The 23,560-nt window shown below is 43.3% G+C and overlaps 1 protein-coding gene across 6 annotated transcripts in view; it reads right to left on the reverse strand.

Moving 5' to 3' along the window:
• Nucleotides 1-2,724: 2,724 nt before the first annotated feature.
• SEC22C (SEC22 homolog C, vesicle trafficking protein) overlaps nucleotides 2,725-23,560 on the reverse strand; it is a 56,834-nt gene continuing 35,998 nt past the window's right edge. For all 6 annotated transcript variants that reach the window (XM_033931777.1, XM_033931780.1, XM_033931782.1 and 3 more), the window contains 3 exons: nucleotides 17,900-18,018; nucleotides 13,519-13,584; nucleotides 2,725-4,037 (listed from right to left, as the gene is read on the reverse strand). In XM_033931777.1, the coding sequence (XP_033787668.1) occupies nucleotides 3,837-4,037; nucleotides 13,519-13,584; nucleotides 17,900-18,018 (386 nt within the window). In that variant the 3' untranslated portion in view covers nucleotides 2,725-3,836. The remainder of the gene's footprint in view (nucleotides 4,038-13,518; nucleotides 13,585-17,899; nucleotides 18,019-23,560) is intronic.

Genomic DNA, 23,560 nt, shown 5'->3' on the forward strand with positions numbered 1-23,560 from the left:
GCTACTTGATCCAGTAGCCTCTTCACTGTTGCTCAGACTCTTGACTTCCTTCTCTGGCTTCCTTGCTGGAGAATCAAAAGAAGTCTGGAAGGGGACAAAAGAATTCGAGCTTGTACCCCCTCCTGGGATCTTCGCCCATGCCTCCCAGTAAGCCGACAACCAATCCTTGGAGGTATGGCTCCTGACCTGGTGTCAGAACTGTTTCTTGGGGGCCACTGTGGGACGAGATCCTGAGGACTAGAACGCAGTCAGCACCCGAGGCTGGTGACAAAAATGCCTTAGGGCCAACTCAGCTGTAGACAAACCCTGGCGTGAGCCTTGCTCCCAAGGGAACAGTCCCTGAGCTTCCAGTATGTTAATGCAGGCAGGCCAAGCAGGCTGCCTCTTGGCTACAGCGTCTCTGCCCTCTGCAGAGCACATCAGACTCATGTAGACAGTAATACCGAGGAATTACAGGACAGTCCAGAGGGGAGGCAGAGCAGAAAAATGAGGCACTCTACATACGATTTCGTGATCGGAGGTTCATAACCCACCTGGTTCCATAATGATTTGCTTATTGCACTAGAAATACTGCCTAACACGCAGCGCCATATATAAAATTTCCCCCGTTAACATGCTTTAACTATATTGCAGTCCCTACTCTTTCTACACTACATTGTGGGAGTAATTTTATAAGGAGACACCTAGTTTTAGGTGTTAAGAATATATAGAATTAAACAGAAATAAAACAAACACAAAAGGAATAAAGGTAATACCTTTTTTATTGGACTAACAGTGCATTTGTTTGATTAGCTTTTGAAGGTAACCTTTCTTCTTCAGACCAGAAATAAAGGTAGTCTACATTTGCTTATTTCTAATCTGATGAAGGGTTACCTTCGAAAGCTAATCAAATGATGTACCAAGTCCAATTAAAAAAAGGTATTTCCTTTATTTCTATTGTTTTGTTTTATTTTTGTTTAATTCTTTATATTACCTCAAACAGTTGACTAATACAGCTACCACACCATTTCACTCAATATTTTAAGAACAAACCCAGATGCCGGTATTTTAGCCACCTACACATGTATATAATCTACTATTAAGTTCCATCTTTGGCTTTATCACAACTAAATTTATTTATTCAATTTTCTATACCGTTCTCCCAAGGGAGCTCAGAACGGTTTACATTAATTTATTCAGGTACTCAAGCATTTTTCCCAGTCTGTCCCGGCGGGCTCACAATCTACCTAATGTACCTGGGGCAATGGGGGAGATTAAGTGACTTGCCTAGGGTCGCAAGGAGCAGCGTGGGTTTGAACCCACAACCGCAGGGTGCTGAAGGCTGTAGCTTTAACCACTGCGCCACACACACTGGGCAGAACAAACTTTAGTGTTTTTTTCCTTACCATATTGTTCATTCCTTCCCTTCCCCAACCTTTTTTGGTTTATTGTAACTTACTGACTCCCTCCTTTTCTCATTTCTTTGTTGGTTTGACTGTTTAACTGTATTTTGTGTTTTGTTTTTTGGGGGGGTTTGTTCCCTACCCTATTAAATTTATATATATATATATATTTTTTTTTTAACTTTTATTGTAAACTGCTTAGATTTACCTTTGGTTTTATATTTATGGTATATTAAATAAATTGAACTTGAACTTATATAATGCCAACTAGCAGAAAAGCAGGCATGGAAGTTCATGGTGTGCACTTTCACTTTGTGCCTGCACAGAGGCGGGGTTTTGCGCAGCATGGGTGGGTTCCATGTGTGTAAAATACATGTTTAGCACAAACACCAGACATGTGTATTCTTTCACCCCTACACTAGTATTTTACAAGCTAAGTAGCTGATATTATAAAACAGGTTTAAAATATGCATGCGAAAAGGTGCTAGGCTTGATTTTATAAAATTACTCTCCACCTATTTAACATTACCTTACTCATTGTCAATGCAGGACCATACTATTAGATATCTGATAATCCCTGCATTAAACAGGTAAGATAATAAAACAGGTCCGTAAATTGCAGAAACATTCAAGTTTAAAATCCATTTGATTACTTTGAGATGAATCCAGTCTGCTAGGTCCGCATACTTGTCATCCATCCTGAAGTCACAATCTAATTAAAAATCGCACCTGGAAATATAAATGAATTGCACACTCGGGCCACATGATAAGGGTTACTTTATAAGCAGAACACCCACAGATAGCTTAAATTCTGGCATTTGCATCCATATGTGCACACTTATGCACATATATACCGATACTCTAGCTATGCACTATAAAACAGCACCAAAATGCGATGCAATTACAGGATTCTATAATCTTTAGTGATCTAGGTCAGCTCTATGGCTGGTATAAGAGATCACAACTAGAATATAGGAACTTTCTTGCCATGTTATACTGTTATTCTACAAAGAGAAGTAGATGCCTACTTTCCTTTACAGAATACATTCTAAGTAGTTGCATGGTAGGCACCCCTTTATAGAATCAGCCCCATGTGATACGTTTTGCACAGTCTATACTGTCATAAGAACATAAGAATAGCCTTATTGGGTAAGACCAATGCTTCATCTAGCCTAGCATCCTATCTTCACAGAGGCCAATCCAAATCACAAGTACAGTACTCCCCCGAAATTTGCAGGGGATCCGTTCCAGGAATTTTGAAAAACCACAAATGCGGTTTAAGGGGCTGATCGAAGGCAGGAGAGGGCAGCTGGGACACCAGTGGGTGCTGAAAATCATTTGCGGTATTTTCCAACCGCCTCTTCCTGGTACTAAAGTCAGGCTACACCAATCAGGAGCTGCTTTGACACGCCAGGAAGTGGCGGTCGGAAAATACTGCAAATTACTGAGTCCGCGATTTGCAAACCGCAAATTCACAGGGGTTTACTGTACCTGTCAAGAACCCAAATAGTAACATCATTCCAAAGCTGATATTGTGATGTCATAATGCTTCATTCCACCAATGCTTAAGAGCCAACCTCATTAGTGATATCACAATGGCTTTATTGCCCTGTGTTTGGCTCACTTAAGAACCTAAGAATAGCCTTACTGGGTCAGACCAATGGTCCATCTAGCCCAGCATCCAGTCTTCATTGTCGCCAATCCAAATCGCAAGTACTTGGCAAAAAAACCCCAAAATAGTAGCAGAATTCCATGCTACCGATCCAGGACAAGTAGTGGCTTCCCCCATGTCTGTCTCAAGAGCAGGCTATGGACTACTCTATTGTAGGGGAAATAGGATTATAAAAATCCCAGGGCTCATCCTGAGTTACAGTCCTCTCAAAAAGTGCATGCCAGTGTCATTTCTTTTATCTCAAGCACATATGTAAGATTAATAGACACAGTCTGTCCTCAAAAGGGCTAAAGGGGAAGGAAGGGTTCCTGTATTTGGCTCATGCCTTTTTCAAAGTGTAAAGGGGATGGGACTTGATATACCGCTTTTATCATGTGGTTTACACAATCAAAGCGGTTTACAAAGGGCAATGAATTGTTAAGTGACTCGCCCAGAGTCACAAGGAGTTGCAATGGGAATCAAACTCTCAACCTCAGGGTGCCGAGGCAGCTGCTCTAACTACTAGACCACGCCTCCACTGTATGCGTGTTGTGTATTGCACTGTTAATATTTAAAAATTAATAAAAGATTTATAAAAATCTTGAGTAGAGAAAGAGCTAAGAAACCTAAGCTGTAACTGACGAAACATGGCACAGGAGTAGATTCCGCATCATAGCATTATGTCACTATTTTTTAAACGGTTCATTTCTCCAAATGAGAATCTATTTTAAAAAAAATTAAAATTTTTGAAAAGTGGGCAAAGGAGATATATGTCATTAAAAAAAAAGAGTGGATCTCCGTGTTTAAAGTCCGCAGTCCAGCTGCTTCTCCCAAAGCCTTCTGGTCACTGTCTGACATGCAGAAAGCGAAGCCACTCCAATGTGGAAGACTATCTGCCAGAGGTTCCTCGGTCCGTGCAAGTAAACATTGCATAGGCAAATGAAGATCCACAGTCCAAAGCTCCTCAGCTTCCTTGCCGAGGTGTAGAACAGGTACAGGTAACACTGAAACAAACAGAATGAAACGCCGTTAGTAGCATCCATCCAAACCAAACACTGCGCACACAGGCTGAACTCTGTTTCAGACACCAACCAAAAATCGAGAAGAGAGAGGATCTGGCAACAACAGAAATCTTACTGAACCAGTTTGATTAAGATATAAAAGGGCATTTTTGAAAAAAAATAAAATTCTATTCAGAATTGGGACATTTAGCTCATTACGTCCAAAAGAAATGTCCATCTAAGAGCCAGCTTCAAACAGGAAAAATGTCTGGGTTTACTTTTTGAAACTGGCTCAAAGATGGACATTTTTACACAGAAGGCGTCTAAACAGAAGAGACATTTTCCAAATTGAAATGCCCAACTTATACACACCAAAAAAAAACCAGACACAAGAATATGTCTGGAATCATTTTGAGAGAAATGGCCACAGAGACATATCTGCAGGGGCAGCCTACCCCTTCCCCCATAACTCCTGTGCACTAACTCCTCCTCCTAATACTGACTTTCACCAATCTCACCGCCTGGATGTATCACGATCTAAAACTGAATATGGCTAAGACTGACCTCCTTATCTTTCCACCTAAACCCACTTCCCCCCTTCCCCCCCATTCTCTATTTCTGTGGACAACACTCTCCTCCTCCCTGTCTCATTAGCTTGTAACCTTGGGATCATCTTTGATTCCTCTTTCTCCTCCACTCAGATCCAATAAACTGCTAAAGCCTGTTGCTTCTTCTTCTATTACCAAATCCGACCTCTCCTTTCTGAACACTCTACCAAAACCCTTATCCACACTCTCATCATCACTCACTTAGATTACTGCAACGTGCCTCTCTCAGGTCTTCTGCTCAACCTTACCTGCTCTCCCCTTCAATCTGTGCAAAATTCTATTGAACAACTTATATTAAATTCAAAATACAGCTCTGAGACTCATCTACTCACTGAAGACTTAGTGCAGGAAAAGGCAGTCAGAGCATACCGCGAGTGATTCCCTGCATTTGCGGCACTCTGGCTGCTCTCCCGCTGCCCTCTTCGCCAACAGATTAGGTGCATGCAGCAGCGACTGCACAAGCCTTCTCCTCTCCCCCCCGGCGCTCCGGCTGCTCTCCCGCTGCCCTCTTCAGTCTCCCTCGCTGAAAACTGTATTCGCGGTTTTTCAAGATTCGTGGGGGTTCCGTTCCAGGAACCCCCGCGAATATCGGGTGAGTACCGTATATCTCTTTTGTAATCTGCTTTGAACCACAAGGTATGGCGGAATAGAAATCTCTAATGTAATGTAATGTATTCCATGAGAGCCGCCATACTCACATTATCCCTCTCCTCAAGTCACTTCACTGGCTCCCCGTCCATTTCTGAATAGAGTTCAAACTCCTCTTACACTCACTCCTCTTGCACTCACTCTGCAGCCCCTCAATCTCTCTCCACACTTCTCTCCCCCTATGCGCCCACCCATGAACTCCATTCATCAGGCAAGTCCCTCTTAATCTGTACCCTTCTCCTCCACTGCCTACTCCAGGCTTCATCTTTACTTTTTTGCTGTGCCATATGCATGGAACAAATTGCCCGAGTCTTTACGTCAGGTGCCGTCCCTAGCAGTATTCAAATCCAAGCTAAAAGCACACCTTTTGGATGCTGCTTTCAACTCCTAACTCCTACTCAATTAAAATGACCTATGTCCATCATAACATCCACTGCAAGAAACTCCTCAACCCCCCTATATGTCCTATCTGTCCAAATTAGATTGTAAGCTCTTCCGAGAAGGGACCATCTATTGCATGTTGAATGTACAGCACTGCGTACATTTTTCAGCGCTATAAAAATGATAAATAGTAGTAGTAGTACAATTCCCACCATAATGCATTTATTTTGTATTGTGAGCCCTCCAAGAACAGGAAACAATTGTATTTAACTGAACAACATTTCAATCACCTTCTAGCCTATAGATGGCTCCTATATATAGGGAAAGTAACTAATTTGGTGGTTTTGGAGGGCTCACAATTTCCACCACAAATCTACTAGGTAGAGTGGATATGGACCTGGATCCCTTTTCTTAGTCTACACACTCCACCAACCACTAGGCTACTTCCTGGAAGCTACTTCTTGCTCTGTTGTATGTCCATAATACTTGCAGCTGTCATACAGCTTTGTGTCCCCTTTCAGTTTCACTTCTCATGGGGAAGGGAGGGGAACAGCATCCACTGGGTGATTAAGGAGGGATGTAGGATTCCTGGCCAGGTTTTCCAGTACACCTTCTGTACTCACACTCTGGAGAAGCTTTTATTTGTTCATATAACTGAATCTGTTCCCTCACAGGTTCAGGGAAGGCAAAGATATACTCGGTACTTTTACACCTCAATCCAACTTGAACAGTCCTTATTCTCTAATCTAGACAGATAGAAACATGATGGCAGATAAAGGCCAAATGATCCATCTAGTCTGCCCATCCGCAGTAACCATTATCTCTTTCTCTCTCCGAGATCCCACATGCCTATCCCAGGCTTTCTTGAAATCAGACACAATCTGTCTCCACCACCTCTTCTGGGAGACTGTTCCAAGCATCTACCACCCGTTCTGTAAAAAAGTATTTCCTTAAGATTACTCCTGAGCCTATCACCTCTTAACTTCATCCTATGCCCTCTCATTCCAGAGCTACCTTTCAAATGAAAGAGACTCGACTCATGCACATTTACATCATGTAGGTATTTAAACATCTCTATCATATCTCCCCTCTCCCACCATTCCTCCAAAATATACATATTGAGATCTTTAAGTCTGTCCCCATATGTCTTATGACAAAGACCACACACCATTTTAGTAGTCTTCCTCTGGACCGACTCCATCCTTTTTATATCTTTTTGAAGATGTGGTCTCCAGAATTGTACACAATATTCTAAATGTCTCACCAGAGTTTTTTACAGGGGCATCTATACCTCCTTTTTCCTACTGGCCATACCTCTCCCTAAGCACCCTAGCATCCTTCTAGCTTTCGCCATCACCTTTTCAACCTGTTTGGCCACCTTAAGATCCTCACATACAATCATACCCAAGTCCCATTCTTCTGCCATGCACATAAATTCTTCACCCCTAAACTGTACAGTTCCCTTGGGTTTTTGCAGCCCAAATGCATGACTTTGCATTTCTTAGCATTAAATTTTAGCTGCCAAATTTCAGACCATTCTTCAAATTTCACCAGGTCTTTCTTCATGTTATTTACACCATCCTGGTTATCTACTCTATTGCAGACACCCAGCTCTCACAATGTTCAAGAAATATAAGCAGCTTACCTCAGCCAAACAGACATTAACTGTCTCACATAGACAGATCTCACATGCTCTCTTCTTTCCCAGGGCTCTGATTCAAACCACTGCTAGGGAAGTTTGTCTCCTAGAAGCCTCTCCCTCGTGACATTGTTGAATGACTCCATTCTGGGGCAGAAGTACTCCTCCCTGCCTGAGTCCCATCCCTCTGACTCAACAGGGTTGCATTACTTTCCTTCAGGTGGCTGACTTAAGCTAGTGACCCCTGCTGTCCAACAATATAATAGCCACATTAGTGAGGCAGAACTCCTTACTCCCCCTCACATACCCTCCCCCATCAGCTCAACCAATGGGAGGTTGAACGCCTACTCCTGACAGGGGAATCCCTTCAAAGGGTCAAGGGCATTCAGGACCTCCTTACCTACAGGAAATCCCATAGACTGCCCCAGGATTAGCACCAAGTCATCATCCTGCACACTCCAGTGAACAGGGCAAAGTAAGCACAGCAGCCATTGGGCCCTTTACACCAACAGCCTTGCAGTTTTGGAACCTGACCATCCATCAGTCTCTCGGGAATCACATCCTTGGACATCAGGCATTCCCGGCCTCTCTGCCATCTCCATTGCAAGCCCTTCCATCTGCTCACAAGGCGTCCTTGCCTGCAACACTTTGGCCCCTGTTGCACTCAAGCTCCATTCCTGGGATGTACTGCTTCCAAAGGGTTCCCATCCAGTGCCCAGCCATCCTCCTCATCTGGACACCTGAAGACAAGATCACTTCTGACCCACACTTCCTCTGATTCCACTTCACTACTAGACTGGCCTTCCATACTGAAAACTTTTTCATCTGCCACCGACTGAGACTTTCCCTTCCTGGGTTTCCATCAACTTTGAGACCATGTCCTTGTGAGTCATCAGGCTTAATCGTGGGATTCTCTGATCCTTTGATACCTTCCTCCTGGATGTAATAAATCACAGGTATGCTCCAAAGATCCTTTTAGACAACTATGCTTCTTTGTAAAGCAGCTCCCTTTTGACACCTGACATCTCACCTGCATTCTCTTCCTGGATTCCAATCCCCTCCTCTGAGGGTCCGGTCTACATTCTTCCAGGGAATTTATTCTTTCTGGGGAGACTTTACCTCCCTCCATCCAGGGAGCATTTTTCTGTTCTCCAAACTGGGACTCCTTCCCATCTATGGTCATCATACTGGCACCTTTGTGCAAGGTAGAAATGAAATGCAAGCAGCCACTTCTAAGAACTCCACTGTAGTGTTCTGCACCTGCTTCCCATTGCCAGGCATGCATGCCTGTAGTAACTTCTTCCACAACTCTGTAGAGGTCACCAAGCCTCCTTCCATTGGGTCATCCCAGCTACTCTTCTCTCAGTTTACCTCCTGCAGCCCCACCAGGGCTTCATTAAGACAATTTTCTGGGCCTTGGACTTCATCCTCTTCCATCAACTGGGCATGTTTCTTTCTCAGCTGCTCTCAGACTGCTTGTACTTCCACCTTTAATTGTGCCACTTGCTCCTGGTACTCCTGTACCGAGCTGAGACCAAGTCTCCCCCCAACTTCTGAGAAAACACATCACTCTCTTCTTTCAGTTGAGTACACTTTTGATGTGTTCTCACAGCTATCTTTGCCCCCTCCTCCTCCTGGAGGTACATCGCTTGTACTCTCTCCTGTAGCCCGACATTCAGATCTTCCAGTACTTTTGTTTTGACAAGAAAATACCAGGATCTAAATTGCATATATACTAATACAAGGAGCCTAAGAAACAAAATGGGGGCATTAGAAGCCATGGCCAATGCAGAGGACATAGACATCATTGGAGTCTCTGAAACATGGTGGAATGAAGAAAACAAATGGGATACAGCACTGCCAGGGTACAAGCTCTAACGCCAGGACAGGTCAGGACAGAAAGGAGGTGGAATAGCCCTATACATAAAAGAAAGCATTCAATCGGCAAGAATGGACACAGCAGACACAACCAACAAGCTGGAATCGCTATGGGTTAAAATACCGGGAAGGAAAGGGCCTGAAATAAAGATGGGCCTATGCTATCGTCCACCCGGGCAAATCGGAGATATCGATGAAGAAATGGAAGCCGAGATGAAGCGAGAATGCAAAAGCGGTAACACGGTTATTATGGGAGACTTCAACTATCCCGGGATAGACTGGAGTCTTGGAAGCTCAAAATGCGCTAGGGAGACAGAATTCCTGGAGGCTACACAAAATTGCTTCATGGAGCAGCTTGTTAGAGAACCAAAGAGAGGAAATGCCACTCTGGATCTAATCCTAAATGGTTTAAGGGGACCTGCAAAGGAAGTGGAAGTAGTGGGACTGTTTGGAAACAGCTATCATAATATGATCAAGTTCAAGGTTGAGGTAGGAATACCGAAAGGAAAGAGAACCATAGCAACAACTTTCAACTACAAGAAAGGAAACTACGAAGCAATGAGGGAAATGGTAAGGAAGAAACTTAGGAACACTTCCAAGAAATGGCAAACGGTAGAACATGCCTGGTCTTTTTTCAAGGACACGGTGAGCGAGGCACCAAATCTGTATATCCCCAGATTCAGAAAGGGGTGCAAAAAAGATTCGAACAAAAGACTCGGCGTGGATAACTAAAATAGTGAAGGAAGTGATAGGCAATAATAAAAATTCATTCAGGAAATGGAAAAAGGACAAAACTGAGGGGAACTGGAAAGAGCACAGGAAGTATCAAAAAGAATGTCACTTTGTGGTTCGAAAAGCCAAAAGAGAGTATGAAGAGAGGCTAGTCAGGGAAGCACAAAATTTCAAACTGTTCTTTAGATATGTTAAAGAGAAGCAGCCGACTAGGGAAGGAGGTGGGACCGCTGGACGACGGAGACAGGAAGGGAGTGGTGAAGGAAGAGAAAGAAGTAGCAGAAAGACTTAACATGTTCTTTTCGTCTGTATTTACAAATGAAGACACATCCAACATACTGGAACCTGAGCAAATCTTCAATGGAGTTCAAGCAGAAAAATTAACATCCATGGAAGTGAGCCTTGAAGACGTACGCAGGCAGCTAGAAAAATTAAAAACTGACAAATCCCGGGTCCGGATGGAATCCATCCAAGGGTACTGAAGGAACTAAAGGAGGAAATAGCGGAACTACTGCAGCAAATTTGCAATCTATCCCTGAAAACTGGCGTGATCCCGGAGGATTGGAAGATAGCCAACATTATGCCCATCTTTAAAAAGGGATCAAGAGGTGGCCCGGGAAACTACAGACCGGTGAGTCTGGCCTCGGTTCCAGGGAAAATGGCGGAAGCACTAATAAAAGACAACATCGATGAACATTTTGAAAGAAACAAACTTCTGATAACCAGCCAACATGGTTTCTGCAAGGGGAGATCATGCCTAACAAACTTATTGCACTTCTTCAAAGGAATTAATAAACGGATGGACAGAGGAGACCCCATAGACATCATATATCTAGATTTCCAAAAAACCTTTGACAAGGTACCCCATGAACGCCTACTTCAGAAACTGAAGAACCATGGGGTGGAAGGAAACATACATAGATGGATCAGAAACTGGTTGGCGGGTAGGAAACACAGGGTAGGAGTGAACGGTCACTACTTGGACTGGAGGAGGGTCACGAGTGGTGTTCTGCAGGGCTCGGTGCTCGGACCACTGCTATTTAATATATTTATAAATGATCTAGAAACAGGGACGAGGTGCGAGATAATAAAATTCACGGACGACACCAAACTATTTAGTGGAGCTCGGACTAAAGAGCACTGCAAAGAATTGCAAAGGGACTTGAACAAACTAGGGGAATGGGTGACGAGATGGCAGATGAAGTTCAATATTGAGAAATGTAAAGTACTACATGTGGGAAGCAGAAACCCGAGGTACAGCTATACGATGGGAGGGATGTTACTGAAGAAGAGTACCCAAGAAAGGGACTTAGGGGTAATGGTGGACATGACAATGAAGCCGACGGCACAATGCGCAGTGGCTGCTAAGAGAGCGAATAGAATGCTAGGTATAATCAAGAAGGGTATTACTACCATAACGAAAGAAGTTATCCAGCCATTGTATCGGGCAATGGTGCAACTGCATCTGGAGTACTGCGTCCAATATTGGTCACCGTACCTTAAGAAGGATATGGCGTTACTCGAGAGGGTTCAGAGGAGAGCAACATGTCTGATAAAAGGTATGGAAAACCTTTCATACGCTGAGAGATTGGAGAAACTGGGACTCTTTTCCCTGGAGAAGAGGAGACTTAGAGGGGATATGATAGAGACTTACAAGATCATGAAGGGCATAGAGAAAGTGGAGGGACAGATTTTTTTAAACTTTCAAAAAATAAAAGAACAAGAGGGCATTCGGAAAAGTTCAAAGGGGGATAGATTCAAAACGAATGCCAGGAAGTTCTTCTTTACCCAATGTGTGGTGGACACCTGGAATGCGCTTCAAGAGGGAGTAATAGGGCAGAGTACGGTACTGGGGTTCAAGAAAGGATTGGACAATTTCCTGCTGGAAAAGGGGATAGATGGGTATAGACAGAGGATTATTACACAGGTCCTGGACCTGTTGGGCCGCCGCGTGAGCGGACTGCTGGGCATGATGGACCTCAGGTCTGACCCAACGAAGGCATTGCTTATGTTCTTATGTTCTAATGCCTCACAAGCTTATACTTCCTTTAGCTGCTCCTGCAGCCTGTCATGCTGCCTTCTGGGCACTGTCACTGCCAACTCCTGCTGCAGCCATTCAGTGTTAGCCTCTGCTTTGGCCCGATAGTCCTCACTCTGGACTGTCAGCAAGTTGACTTGGTCCTTTAACGCCTGGACCTCTTGTTGTTGCTGTGTCAGCTCTCCCTCCAGGGCTGTCAGCCACTTCACAATCTTGGCTACCTCACCTCCATCTCCTTATAGTGGTCAGTCAAAATCCTTTTCTCCAGCTATCATTGCAAGTCCTGCAGTCTGTAGGTTATGTTTCATTTTCCTTCTCTCAGCTAGTTTTCTCTTCTACCAGGCTGTGATAATCTTCCCTACACTGGGCTTCTTTACAGTACAGTTTCTCTACCAGCAGTTCTTGCCATCCGCACTATTCCTGTAACTAGCTAGTCTCCAGCAAGACATTCGCTCTTTGCTCCTCAGCAATCTGGTTGAGCTCATTTGGCCTTTCTACTTCCTTCCTTAGTTCTCTTGCCAGCTTCTGTAATGCTGCATTGGAGGATTCCAGATGGGCTACCTGTCCTTGCAGTAGGGTAGTCCCCTCTATCTTCTGCTTCAGGTAGCTCTTTAATTCTATGACTTCCTGTGTTTTGGCTCTCAGATGGGCCTGTAGCCAGACTTTCTGGCTCTGGCCCCATTCTCTCTCCTTCTCTAGCCATTTTTCTCTGTGGCTTGATGAGCTCTCTAAGGCCTGGAGCTCCTCCAGCCATTCTTGTATTACTGCTGCTGTTGGGTCCCCTCCTAAGTGCTAGGTGCTCAGGTCCCTTACTCTTCAGCTTTCTGGCCTAGGGCCCTTCTGAATTCAACATTCTCTTCCTGCATGCTCTGCAATATGCTTTCACTCTCTCTCACTTTTCCTTTTTGAATGCAACTGGTCCTCAATCATTACCAGTTTCTCCTGGAGGATCTTTTCCTCCTTTAACTGGATCACACACTCAGCCACTAGCCTCTGGTCTTCTAGCAAACTTCAACAAAGCTGTTGGCCGCCTGTAGCTCACTAGCCAGATCAGTTTTGGGATGTGGACAGTTCTTGGATGTAGGTAGGGGATCTCAACCTAGTCCTTGGGACATACCCAGCCAGCCAGTTTTCTAGGATACCCACAATGAGTACGCATGCACATGGAGGCAGAGCATGCAAATTTATCCATACATATTCATTTTGGGTATCCTGAAAATCAGACTGACTGAGTAAGTCCCAAGGGCTCCTTCCAGAGTCCTGAATCTGATCATTAGGTGTCACCCTTAAGCTTGCCCAAGACTCCCTGTCTACCTTTGGGGCTCTAAATGCTGCTTTATAGGATCTCCAGTCCCAGATGATCCAGAGAATGAAAGGCCTAACTCAAAGTTTGAGCTGGGGACCTTCCATTTGGAAATGGTCAGCACTTGGCTCTGTGTTACATTACACTGATTACAATCAAGATTGTAGATATGCAATGTCTAACTTGGAATCCAAATTACCTTATTTACTTTTAATTTCAAGATACCCACACTATTCAATCAAGTCATGTCCACTTACCTGCAAAATACAGGCTACGAAAGCAATGAGAAATGCAATGACATTTCCTGCGCCCTCATGATCCTCCTGCAACACAAAATGAACTAATCTTGAGCCTGCTTAATGCACAAATGTCCACTGGTAGCCAGCATCAAAGAGGTATGCCAGCTTGCAGAATGTCCTCATGCTTTACTTGAGATACACTGTGTTCACCCGTACGCACAAACGGCGACTACAACCAGCAATCCAATCTAATCTAATCTGAATATTTATATTTTGCTAAATCCCTAATAAAAGGCCCAACAGGGTTACAAAACTAAGATTCTACTAAGGATCAAACAGATTACTTTTCTCAAATTCACTTAACAAAGCTAAAATAAACTTTTCCACAATATAAGACCTTTTTCTCTAATTGCAATACAGGCAGTCTGAAGGCAATTCCGCCTATAATATTAACCCACAAATCTTTGAAATAGAAACATTTTAGATTTTTAGCAATAAGAAGAAAAACATCTTAGCAATATATAAATAATATGGAACCTAATAAAAAGCCTCTTAACATTTTGCTTTTGAATTGCAAGTTGTAGATGAGCCTTTGCATTTGTGTATGATCTACCAAAAGTTTGTTTTTATCCTTCTTTTAAATTAAATGGCATTCTTTTCCTTTAATTGTTTTTCTGTAAACCCCATTGATGTTAAAACAAAATGCAGTCTATAAATACCAAATAAACATAAACAAACAAATATGGCAGGTGGTAAGACATGACTGGATCTGTGGTTAAAAAAACAACCCAGTTTATTCTGCTTGTGCTAGGGCCACAAAGTGAACCGTGAATCTTTAGATCACCTGGGAAGCAGATCAGCATCCCTCTTAATATGCCCATTAGAAGGCAGGTTTACCTTTCCATAAGGAAAAGTCATAGGAGAAGTCCGGGCTGAGCATGGGGGAGATAACACCCTCTAAATGTTTTGAGGGCTAATGCTAACTTGGGCCCCCTTTCCCCACAGCCAATATTATTTCTTTGCCATTTGCTCCCTCCCGCCAAAGTAAGCAGGCAAGTACATTTATGGAAAAACAGATGTCCCTTTATTTCCCTTTTATGATTATTTCAAAATGTACATTTTATGATTATTTCAAAATGTACATTTTGATGGAGGCTTTCTCCAACTTCCAGACAACCCCACCTGAGAGAAAATACCTGAGTTATGATTAAAGTTTTAGGGCCACGTTAGAAGACTACTATTTTTGGCTCATCTGTGCTTTTTGGAAAAACAATTTTACTATAGCACACTAACGATTAGTACAAGCTAAATACCATGCAGCCCATTATATAGCACCTGCTAAATCCATCAGTAAACCTTAATAAAAGGACTTCAATAAGCAAGTCCCTTTGGCTCCAATGCACAAAAACCAAACGCAGCACTAAGAGCGATTAGCACCAGAACTGCACGCATATTAACGTGCGCAAGGCGCACAAAAAGCTCCAGCAAGAGATCAGCACAAACAGTATTTAAATGCATTGAAATGGATTCCTATTATTCACTCCAAAAATGCTCAGAAACTAATGTTTGCCTTAATGCCAAACCACGCATTTGGGTTTTGAGGAGAGGATTTCTTCTGCATTTTTCAAATTAGATTGCTGGTTTTTCACTTCTTTTGAAAGGAGAAAAAAGGACCGCTCAGCCTGTAGTACTCATAATGAGGAAAATAAAAATATGACTGAGTCCAAGCAAAGTCATTGGTGCCTGTTTTCCTGCACTTTAGTGTGAACCTCTCAGGGATTTAAACTGCAAAAATCTGGGGGAGGGAGGGCAGGAGAAAGGCACTGATGTGTGCTTGAACTTCCTGTTGCCCTGGTGCACACGTACAGGAGTTTTGCGGTAAGCACAGCTCTTGTGCGCATGTATCAGTCACATTCCTCCCCCTACTTTCGCATTACTAGCGCACATAAAATTTGCATCCCACTTGCTTTGGACATTGGGATGTGCACTCTTGCCTCTAGCACTGGAGTTTTAAGCATCAGGCCCTTTGTGAGAAGACTTTGCAAACCTGTAAAGACGAAGAGCTGGATTCTCAAAACTCGTCAGTAAAATCCGGCGAGTCGATGTAGTGAATGTAGTGGGAGTGACTTTTATTTTATGGGTGATTCTCAGCATATTAGCGTGCAAATCATATGCACGCTATTTGTGCAGAGAATCGCCAGAAAAGAGCGGAAGGAACTGTGCCTGGCACTTGCTCAGAAGAGCACAGTTCCTCCCTTCAGTCAAAGCTGCTCTCCCTGCCCCAATCAACTGAGCCGCAGGTCTCCCCAAGTCCTGCCGGTTCAGCTGATTAACTGTCATGGAGAGCAGCAGAAAAAGTCCCCCATCCCACTCACCTGCCACTGCCTGGACCTCCCCAACATCCTGTACAAGATCGGCAGGAGGTATGCCCACTCCCTCCTACTACTGCCACTAGGGTCTCCTGCCGCCGCCTCCGACAACCTGCCACTCCTCTCATACATTTAAATTGAAAGAAGGAAGGATGTTCACTCCCTCCCCTTGCCACTACTGGGGTCCCCTGCCACCCCCCTCCCCTCCTGACACTCCTGGAAGGAGGGATGCTCACTCACTCCTACTGCCGGGCTCCTCCCATCATCGCTGATAGCCCCCCCAAAACTCCTGGAAGAAGGGATGCTCACTCCCAACACTCCTGGCAGGAGAAATACCCACACCCTCCCGCCACCGGTGATCCCTCCCCCTGAGAATCCCCCCACCCCCTAGCAAGAGGGATGCCAACTCTCTCCCGCCACCAGTGATCCGCTCTGCTCCTCCCCCTAGCAGGAGGGGATGCCCTCTCCCTCCCACCGCTGGGGTCCCTGCCCCCCCTTCCACCTCTTGAATCTTTCCAACGAAGGACAGCTGGAGGGATGCCTACTCCCTCAGGCCAGCAGGCCCACCTCTTCAAAATGACGGGCCTTCCCCTTTTCAGTGCATCCTGGGATGCACCTGGGAAGGGCCTAAGGATCTGACTGGCCCAGGTGTCCAAGGCTCCTCCCATCGTTAAGGGCATGGTAAGTTTTGAGAATCTACCCCATGTGTGAAGCCATATACAGAGACTCACTGCAGGGCCACATCTGCATAACAATGTAGTTGCTGAAACATGGACCTTGTGCAAAAAAACACAGAATCGCTCAAAGTCAGTGCAGTTTTCATGGACAGCCCATAAAATAGGAAAGAAAAAAATCCCAAGGTCTTTGGGCTAAGCCAAACCATATAACAAGAGGACATTGGAGCCCAAGTTATACAGAATTATTAAAACCTTTTGCCCACTAGCAGGTATATTATGTTCCATTAGCTAGTTCGGGCAGAGAAAGGGGAGGGTGGGAATAAAGTTTTTACATTAATTCTTATCTTCCTTGTGAGATTGAGAGGGGGGAAGGATTATGTAACAGTTTCTTAAGGTTTATAAATGTTTAATATGTGGATAGGATATATTTGATATAGAGCATTTATCATAAACTATGATAACTAATGGATAACTTGATGGATAATGTGGGGTAGGGGGGAGGTTATAACTCTTTTAAAGATATTAAGTGTTGTTTTACGTATAAAATGTATTCTTTACTGTTTTCACTTGTTGAAAGTGTAAAAATGAATAAAGAATTTGTAAAAAAAAGCTAGTTCAGGCAGGTCAGGATCATGGCTTCCACTAGAAGTTAAAATGCTGTTTTTGTTATATGATATACTTTTTTCCTTTTCTTTATTACTCAATAAATAAATTGGACAAAAAAAAAAAATAATGCAGAAATCTGCAGGCAAAATGCTATAAAACTAAGTGCAAAAATCACTGTACTGAAGGCTAAATTCTTCTTTTTTTTTTAACTTGATTTAGCTTTTAATGGCAACAAAAATGCAATACAATTTATATACAAATAATGATAATCAACCAAGCACTTATAATCAATCAGTATCTATACAAAAAATAAAAATTCCCTCCCCCATCCATCATTACCACCAGGAATAATACCAAAACAAAAGATATATCCCCCTCCCGCTCCACCCCCCTGCTAATTCTATAGTGGAATTTAAATATTATACACAGCCAGCAAGCTAGAGAACAAAAAATGTTCAGGTGAAGCAGTGCACTGCTAAAGTGCGGATGACCAACTACAGAACACGTCAGCCCTATTTAGGGCTCCTTTAACAAAGGTGCGCTAGCATATTTAGCGCACGCACTGGATTAGCGCGCGCTAGAGGAGGTGGCAGCGGCTAGCGCGCGTGCTATTCTACACGTTAAGGCCCTAACGCGCCTTCGTAAAAGGAGCCCTTAGTGCCTCTGCCCCCCTCAACATTCTGCTTCCCTCCCCCCTCCCCATCCCCCAAAAGGTAAAAAGAGTCAAGAAAGGGGAAATCAAGTTACCTGAAAGGAATGCTCTGCCAGGTGAACTCCTCGAATCAGGTTCAAGGCAGCACACATGATGTTAAGAATCAGAGACAGGATCCCCAAGGCAGACACGGGCTGCATTCTGTAACTGGGGGCTTCAATTTAAAAAATAAAAAAGGCTCCAGTGAACATAACTTCTTGCTTGCACGTGCACACACAGCTCTCTTTGTTACACTGGTCAAATGAAAAAAAAAATCTCTAAAAGACGGGACACTTTCATCTGTCTTTCCAAAGCTGAACACAAATTAGAAATCCAGGTGTAATTACTATGCTCTCGACTCAAGAGGACATATTATCCTACACGTCCAGGGTGGGGATACTTTATGTTTTCTTATGCTTAAGAACAATTGTTGGGTATAAGGGGGGGGGAGGGATATTTGATGTGAATTAGACTTTGATGGATTATTAAGTGATGTTAAAGTATAAAGTGATTGTATCTTATGTTGCACTTATTGAAAGTTTTAAAAAAGAATTAAAAAAAAAACAAAAAAGGAGGACATATCTAACAGCTAGGTTTACTAATGTGTGTTAATGCAATACCCAATATTATCACTGGAGCTTATATACTGGCCGTTCATCAAAAACGATTAAAGCGGCTCCTGCCCTGCTTAAACCGCTCGCCTGTGGCTAACTGCTGATGTTCAAGCACCGCTGGATATTCATAGTTCACGTCTATGCCGAAGCCGGCTAACTTGTGAGCATTCTGGGAAAGGAGTTGGCACGTAGGCGCCCAAGTGCCGATTTTCATTCCTCGATGCCATGGATTAGTCAGCATATCTGTTCAAAATAACAAACTTCTTTTTATAATGACAGGGGTTGCCATACAGCTTATTTTGAAGAATTGGAAGACGTGGGATAAGTTAAATTACACTTTCTGGTGGGAATCTCTTTGTCATACTTTTAAAATGGAACATTTGGTGGCTGTACAGCAGGGAAGTTACAAGAAGTTTAAGGATGTTTGGGAGCCATTGACTGAGTTCTGTAGGGAATGATAACTGACTTTATTTTACTGACCTTCAAACATATACATCCAGGGTGGGAGGGTGAAGGGAGGGCCTGCTTTGGAATTGATTTAGGGAATTTTTGGATAGTTTCTTGTAGGTATTTATTTTCTTGATTACTAGGTGAGAGGGTGGGGGGAAAATAATTGCTCATTAATGTCTATAGGTTTGCTTGTAATATTATGGATATATGAATTATTTGTTTGCATAATTGTAGTTTGGAAATTGAGTAAAGATTTAGGCAGCATAAACAGCAGTCCCATCTTTAAGCAGTTCAGCTTATGCCATCAAGGGCTAAATAACCGCATAAGCTTTAGTGGCCAACCCCAAACCAGATATCTAATGCATGTGGCCTATCACAGCCTGGCACTTAATATCTGGGAATATAGCTAGTGACAGACATAAAAATACTTCCTGCCACTGGCTGAATATTGGCCAGTAAAAGGGCAATTCTATAACAGAGCGCCCATATTTACGCACCACTGATGAATGTAATTGTACCAAATAGTGTTATTTTGCGTAGGTGAGTGTATGGCTACACACGCAAGTGGCAGCGTAACACCTAAGCACTATTCTGTAATAGGTTGTGTATAAAGTGGCATAGCATGTAAATGTAAAGGGATTGTCACATGGACGGGGGTGACACAGCTTAGAAAATACCCTTCAATTCTATTAGCCAGCAGCAGACGCTGAAACATAAGATGCACCAATAGCAAAGTTTTATCCAATAGGTCCCCATTTTAACACCTACAAATCCCTGCGACCCCCAGATGATGAAATCGAAACGGCAGACCCACTTTCCCTTCCTCTCCCTCACCCACGTCTTTTCTCACCTCCCACTTATCTGAAACACAAAGACAGTGGCAACAACAGCACAGGGCCGTGTGTGTGTGTGTGTGTCACTCTGCACTCGAAGGCCCATGCGTTTCCAGTCTGTTGCAAGCCCAAACAGCAGAAGGGTGCAGAGCCTGTGAACATCCACCAATTCAAAAGCCCTATGCTCACAGCCACTACTGGGCACAGGTCACAGAAAAGTGCAGAGAGGTGAACAGGTCTGCTTCTGATACTCTATTTATTGATGTTATGACCCCATTTGGGATCCCAACCCACAGTCTGGGAACATAGTAACATAGTAGATGACGGCAGATAAAGACTCGAATGGTCCATCCAGTCTGCCCAACCGGATTCAATTTAAATTTTTTATTTTTTTAATTTTTTTTTCTTCTTAGCTATTTTTTTTTTTAAATTTTTAAAAATTTTTTTTCTTCTTAGCTATTTCTGGGCAAGAATCCAAAGCTCTACCTTGTACTGTGCTTGTGTTCCTACTGCCGAAATCTCCGTTAAGACTTACTCCAGTCCATCTACACCCTCCCAGCCATTGAAGCCCTCCCCAGCCCATCCTCCACCAAACGGCCATACACAGACACAGACCGTGCAAATTTGCCCGGTACTGGCCTTAGTTCAATATTTAATATTATTTTCTGTTAAAATATATTTACAGTATTTATTTTTAGTATTTATATATCACTTATAGCTTAAGTGGTTTATATTAAGGTACTGAAGCATTTTTCCCTATCTGTCCCGGTGGGCTCACACTCTTTAATGTACCTGGGGCAATAGGGGATTAAGTGACTTGCCCAGGGTCACAAGGAGCAACATGGGATTTGAACGTACAATCTCTGGGTGCCGAGGCTGTAGCTCTAACCACTGTGCTATACGCTCCCCATACCCAGATGCAAAGAACAGGCTCTCGCTGCTTGACACTGGGGCACCTAGTTATAGAACTGCTCCCAAAACAGTAGTAAATGTAGCCCTAATTTTGAACCTAAGGCAAGGAGTTTCTTTGAGGCAGGGTGTGAACGCTGGCTTTCCTGGTTCACAAAACGCACAAAATATTGCTTCTGAGAATAAGTATGCAAAGTCCCAGAGCCTGGCAATCACCCAAATCAAAAAATGCCGAGTAAAGAGAGCTCAGCTTATGGGCACCTTGCCATACTATCAGATTTACTTCAAGCACAGCCCTTCAAAACCGCCATCATAGGTCAGAAAAAAAACAAAAAAACCACCTCCTCATCAGTCTTCATAAAGGATTATAATTTGCCATTGCTGAGACCATGAAATGGAAGTACTGATCCCCTGATGCAACGGCAGTGAAACAGGGATTCTCTGTTGGGTTTTCAGTGAGGAAAATATAGCAGATGGACTGAGTCTTTTGTAAGGATAAATGAATTTGTATTTATATTTGAAATTGATATTTATTTACTACCGGCACAGCTTAATGTTTTTTTGGTTCCTGTTTTTTTTTTCATATGCGGTTTTCTCTGGGTCGGGCAAAGCAGAGCAGCATGCAAAAAGAAAGTACCTCATTCAAAGAGATTAAAAAGTTTGTGTGTGTTTATTTTCAAAAAAAGCAGAGCAGCAGACTGATATTCAAAACAGAGAATGACACGGGGACAAATTTGTTCCTGTCCCCCCAGGAACTTAATTTCCCTGTCCCATCCCCATGAGTTTTGTCGCTGTCGCTGGCCCTGCCCAATTCCTGTAAGTTCTGCCTTAACTGCACAAGCCTTGAACACTTATGATTTTAAAGTGTTTGAGGCTTGTGCAGATGAGGACGGAGCTTAGGCATTGGTGGAATGAGGCATTATGACATCACAATTTGAGCTCTAGAATGTTGCTACTTATGATTGTAAAGTGTTTGAGGCTTGTGCAGATGAGGACAGAGCGTAGGCATTGGTGAAATGAGGCATTATGACATCACAATCTGAGCTCTAGAATGTTGCTACTTATGATTTTAAAGTGTTTGAGGCTTGTGCAGATGAGGACGGAGCTTAGGCATTGGTGGAATGAGGCATTATGACATCACAATTTGAGCTCTAGAATGTTGCTACTTATGATTGTAAAGTGTCTGAGGCTTGTGCAGATGAGGACAGAGCTGAGGCATTGGTGGAATGAGGCATTATGACATCACAATTTGAGCTCTAGAATGTTGCTACTTATGATTGTAAAGTGTTTCAGGCTTGTGCAGATGAGGACAGAGCTTGCAGGAATGGGGCAGAGACAGGAAAAGAACTTGCCGGGACGGGATAGGAAAATGAGTTCCCGCGGGGATGGGGAAAAATTTGTCCCCATGTCGTTCTCGAATTCAAAACTACCCTGTCTGTGGACCAGGCAGGGTGGGTCCAGAGGACTGAAAAGTTCTGTTCCTACAGGAATGATGAAGTAACAGCAGCTAGTTTCTACTGTCAAACAATGGCCCTCAACTGAATGAAAATAACCATGTTAACTTAAAATGACCAAATTGTATGCTAAACTTGACTCTGTATATCTAACGTTACTGAACATATGTAAATTCATAATTTGTTTGTGCATGCATTATGTATGTCAACCTTGTTACCCGTTCCGAGCTCGTTGGGGAGGACGGGATATAAAACGGACCAAATAAATAACGTTATTTTAACCTTTACATCAAAAATGCCCATCTAAGAACATAAGAATAGTCTTACTGGGTCAGACCAATGGTCCATCAAGCCTAGTAGCCCGTTCTCACAGTGGCCAATCCAGATCACTAGTACTGGCCAAAACCCAAGGCCAAAATATTTGTCTGCATGTAATCTGTCTCTGGTGTAATCTGGGTTGGCAGCAGTCTGCAGAAGTCTTGCTGCAAGTGTGGTACTTTGAATAAAAATATTAATCTTTCAAATTTAACCTCTTTTTTGTAAGTTACACTATCTAAAAGTGAGAATACCCTGAAGTAGCCAGCTGTTCACTCCATCAGATATCCTTAGCATGGGTTCAAAATTACAAAGCCCACGAGCTCTGCCACCTAATGGAAAGTCTAGAGACAGCTAGAACAATATCAGCCTGACATTTGGGCAACAGATTCCACGTCTGGAGAAATCACTTGAGGAGGCAGAGAAGGCATTGCAGCCAAGAAACCATAAATAGTGCAGAAAACAAAGGTGTGAAAGTTCAGAACAGTGCACTCATTTCCCATCTGCACGAAGCATCAGCTACACTTGCAGTGCACTGCCTTAAGCAAAGATACCATCTCTGCTCATAAACTGTATTATTTTACTATTTACGTGCTCTCTCTCTCTTGACTTCCAGATTTGATTGTGATCCAAACCTTGTACAAGGTAAAACGTCTTGCTCTACATCACTTAAACCAGTGGCTCTCAACCCTATCCTGGGGTCCCCCCAGCCAGTCGGGTTTTGAAGATTTCCCTAATGAATATGCATGAGAGAGATTTGCATGCCTGTCACTTCCATTATATGCAAATCTCTCTCGTGCATATTCATTAGGGATATCTTGAAAACCCGACTGGCTGGAGGGTCCCCAGGACAGGGTTGAGAACCACTGACTTAAACCTTTCTGTGGTGTAAATCACAGGAAGGGCCCCAGTGAGCATCATCTGGCTACCAAACCTCAGACTCAGGCATCACTCAGCTTTTCTGTGATAAAAGTCAGTTTACAAATTTAACCACCAGGCTTCACAGGTTCTACAGCATATGTGGTCTGTAAGCACCAATTTAAAAAAATTATTTCTATCAGTAACAATTGACTTTTGCACAATAAACAAGGGAGATTATTTTAGGACGTATTCTACGGGGAGCTGACAGGAAATGAGCTTCA

The sequence above is a fragment of the Geotrypetes seraphini genome, chromosome 2, assembly GCF_902459505.1.
Source record: "Geotrypetes seraphini chromosome 2, aGeoSer1.1, whole genome shotgun sequence".
NCBI classification, from domain to species: Eukaryota; Metazoa; Chordata; class Amphibia; order Gymnophiona; family Dermophiidae; genus Geotrypetes; species Geotrypetes seraphini.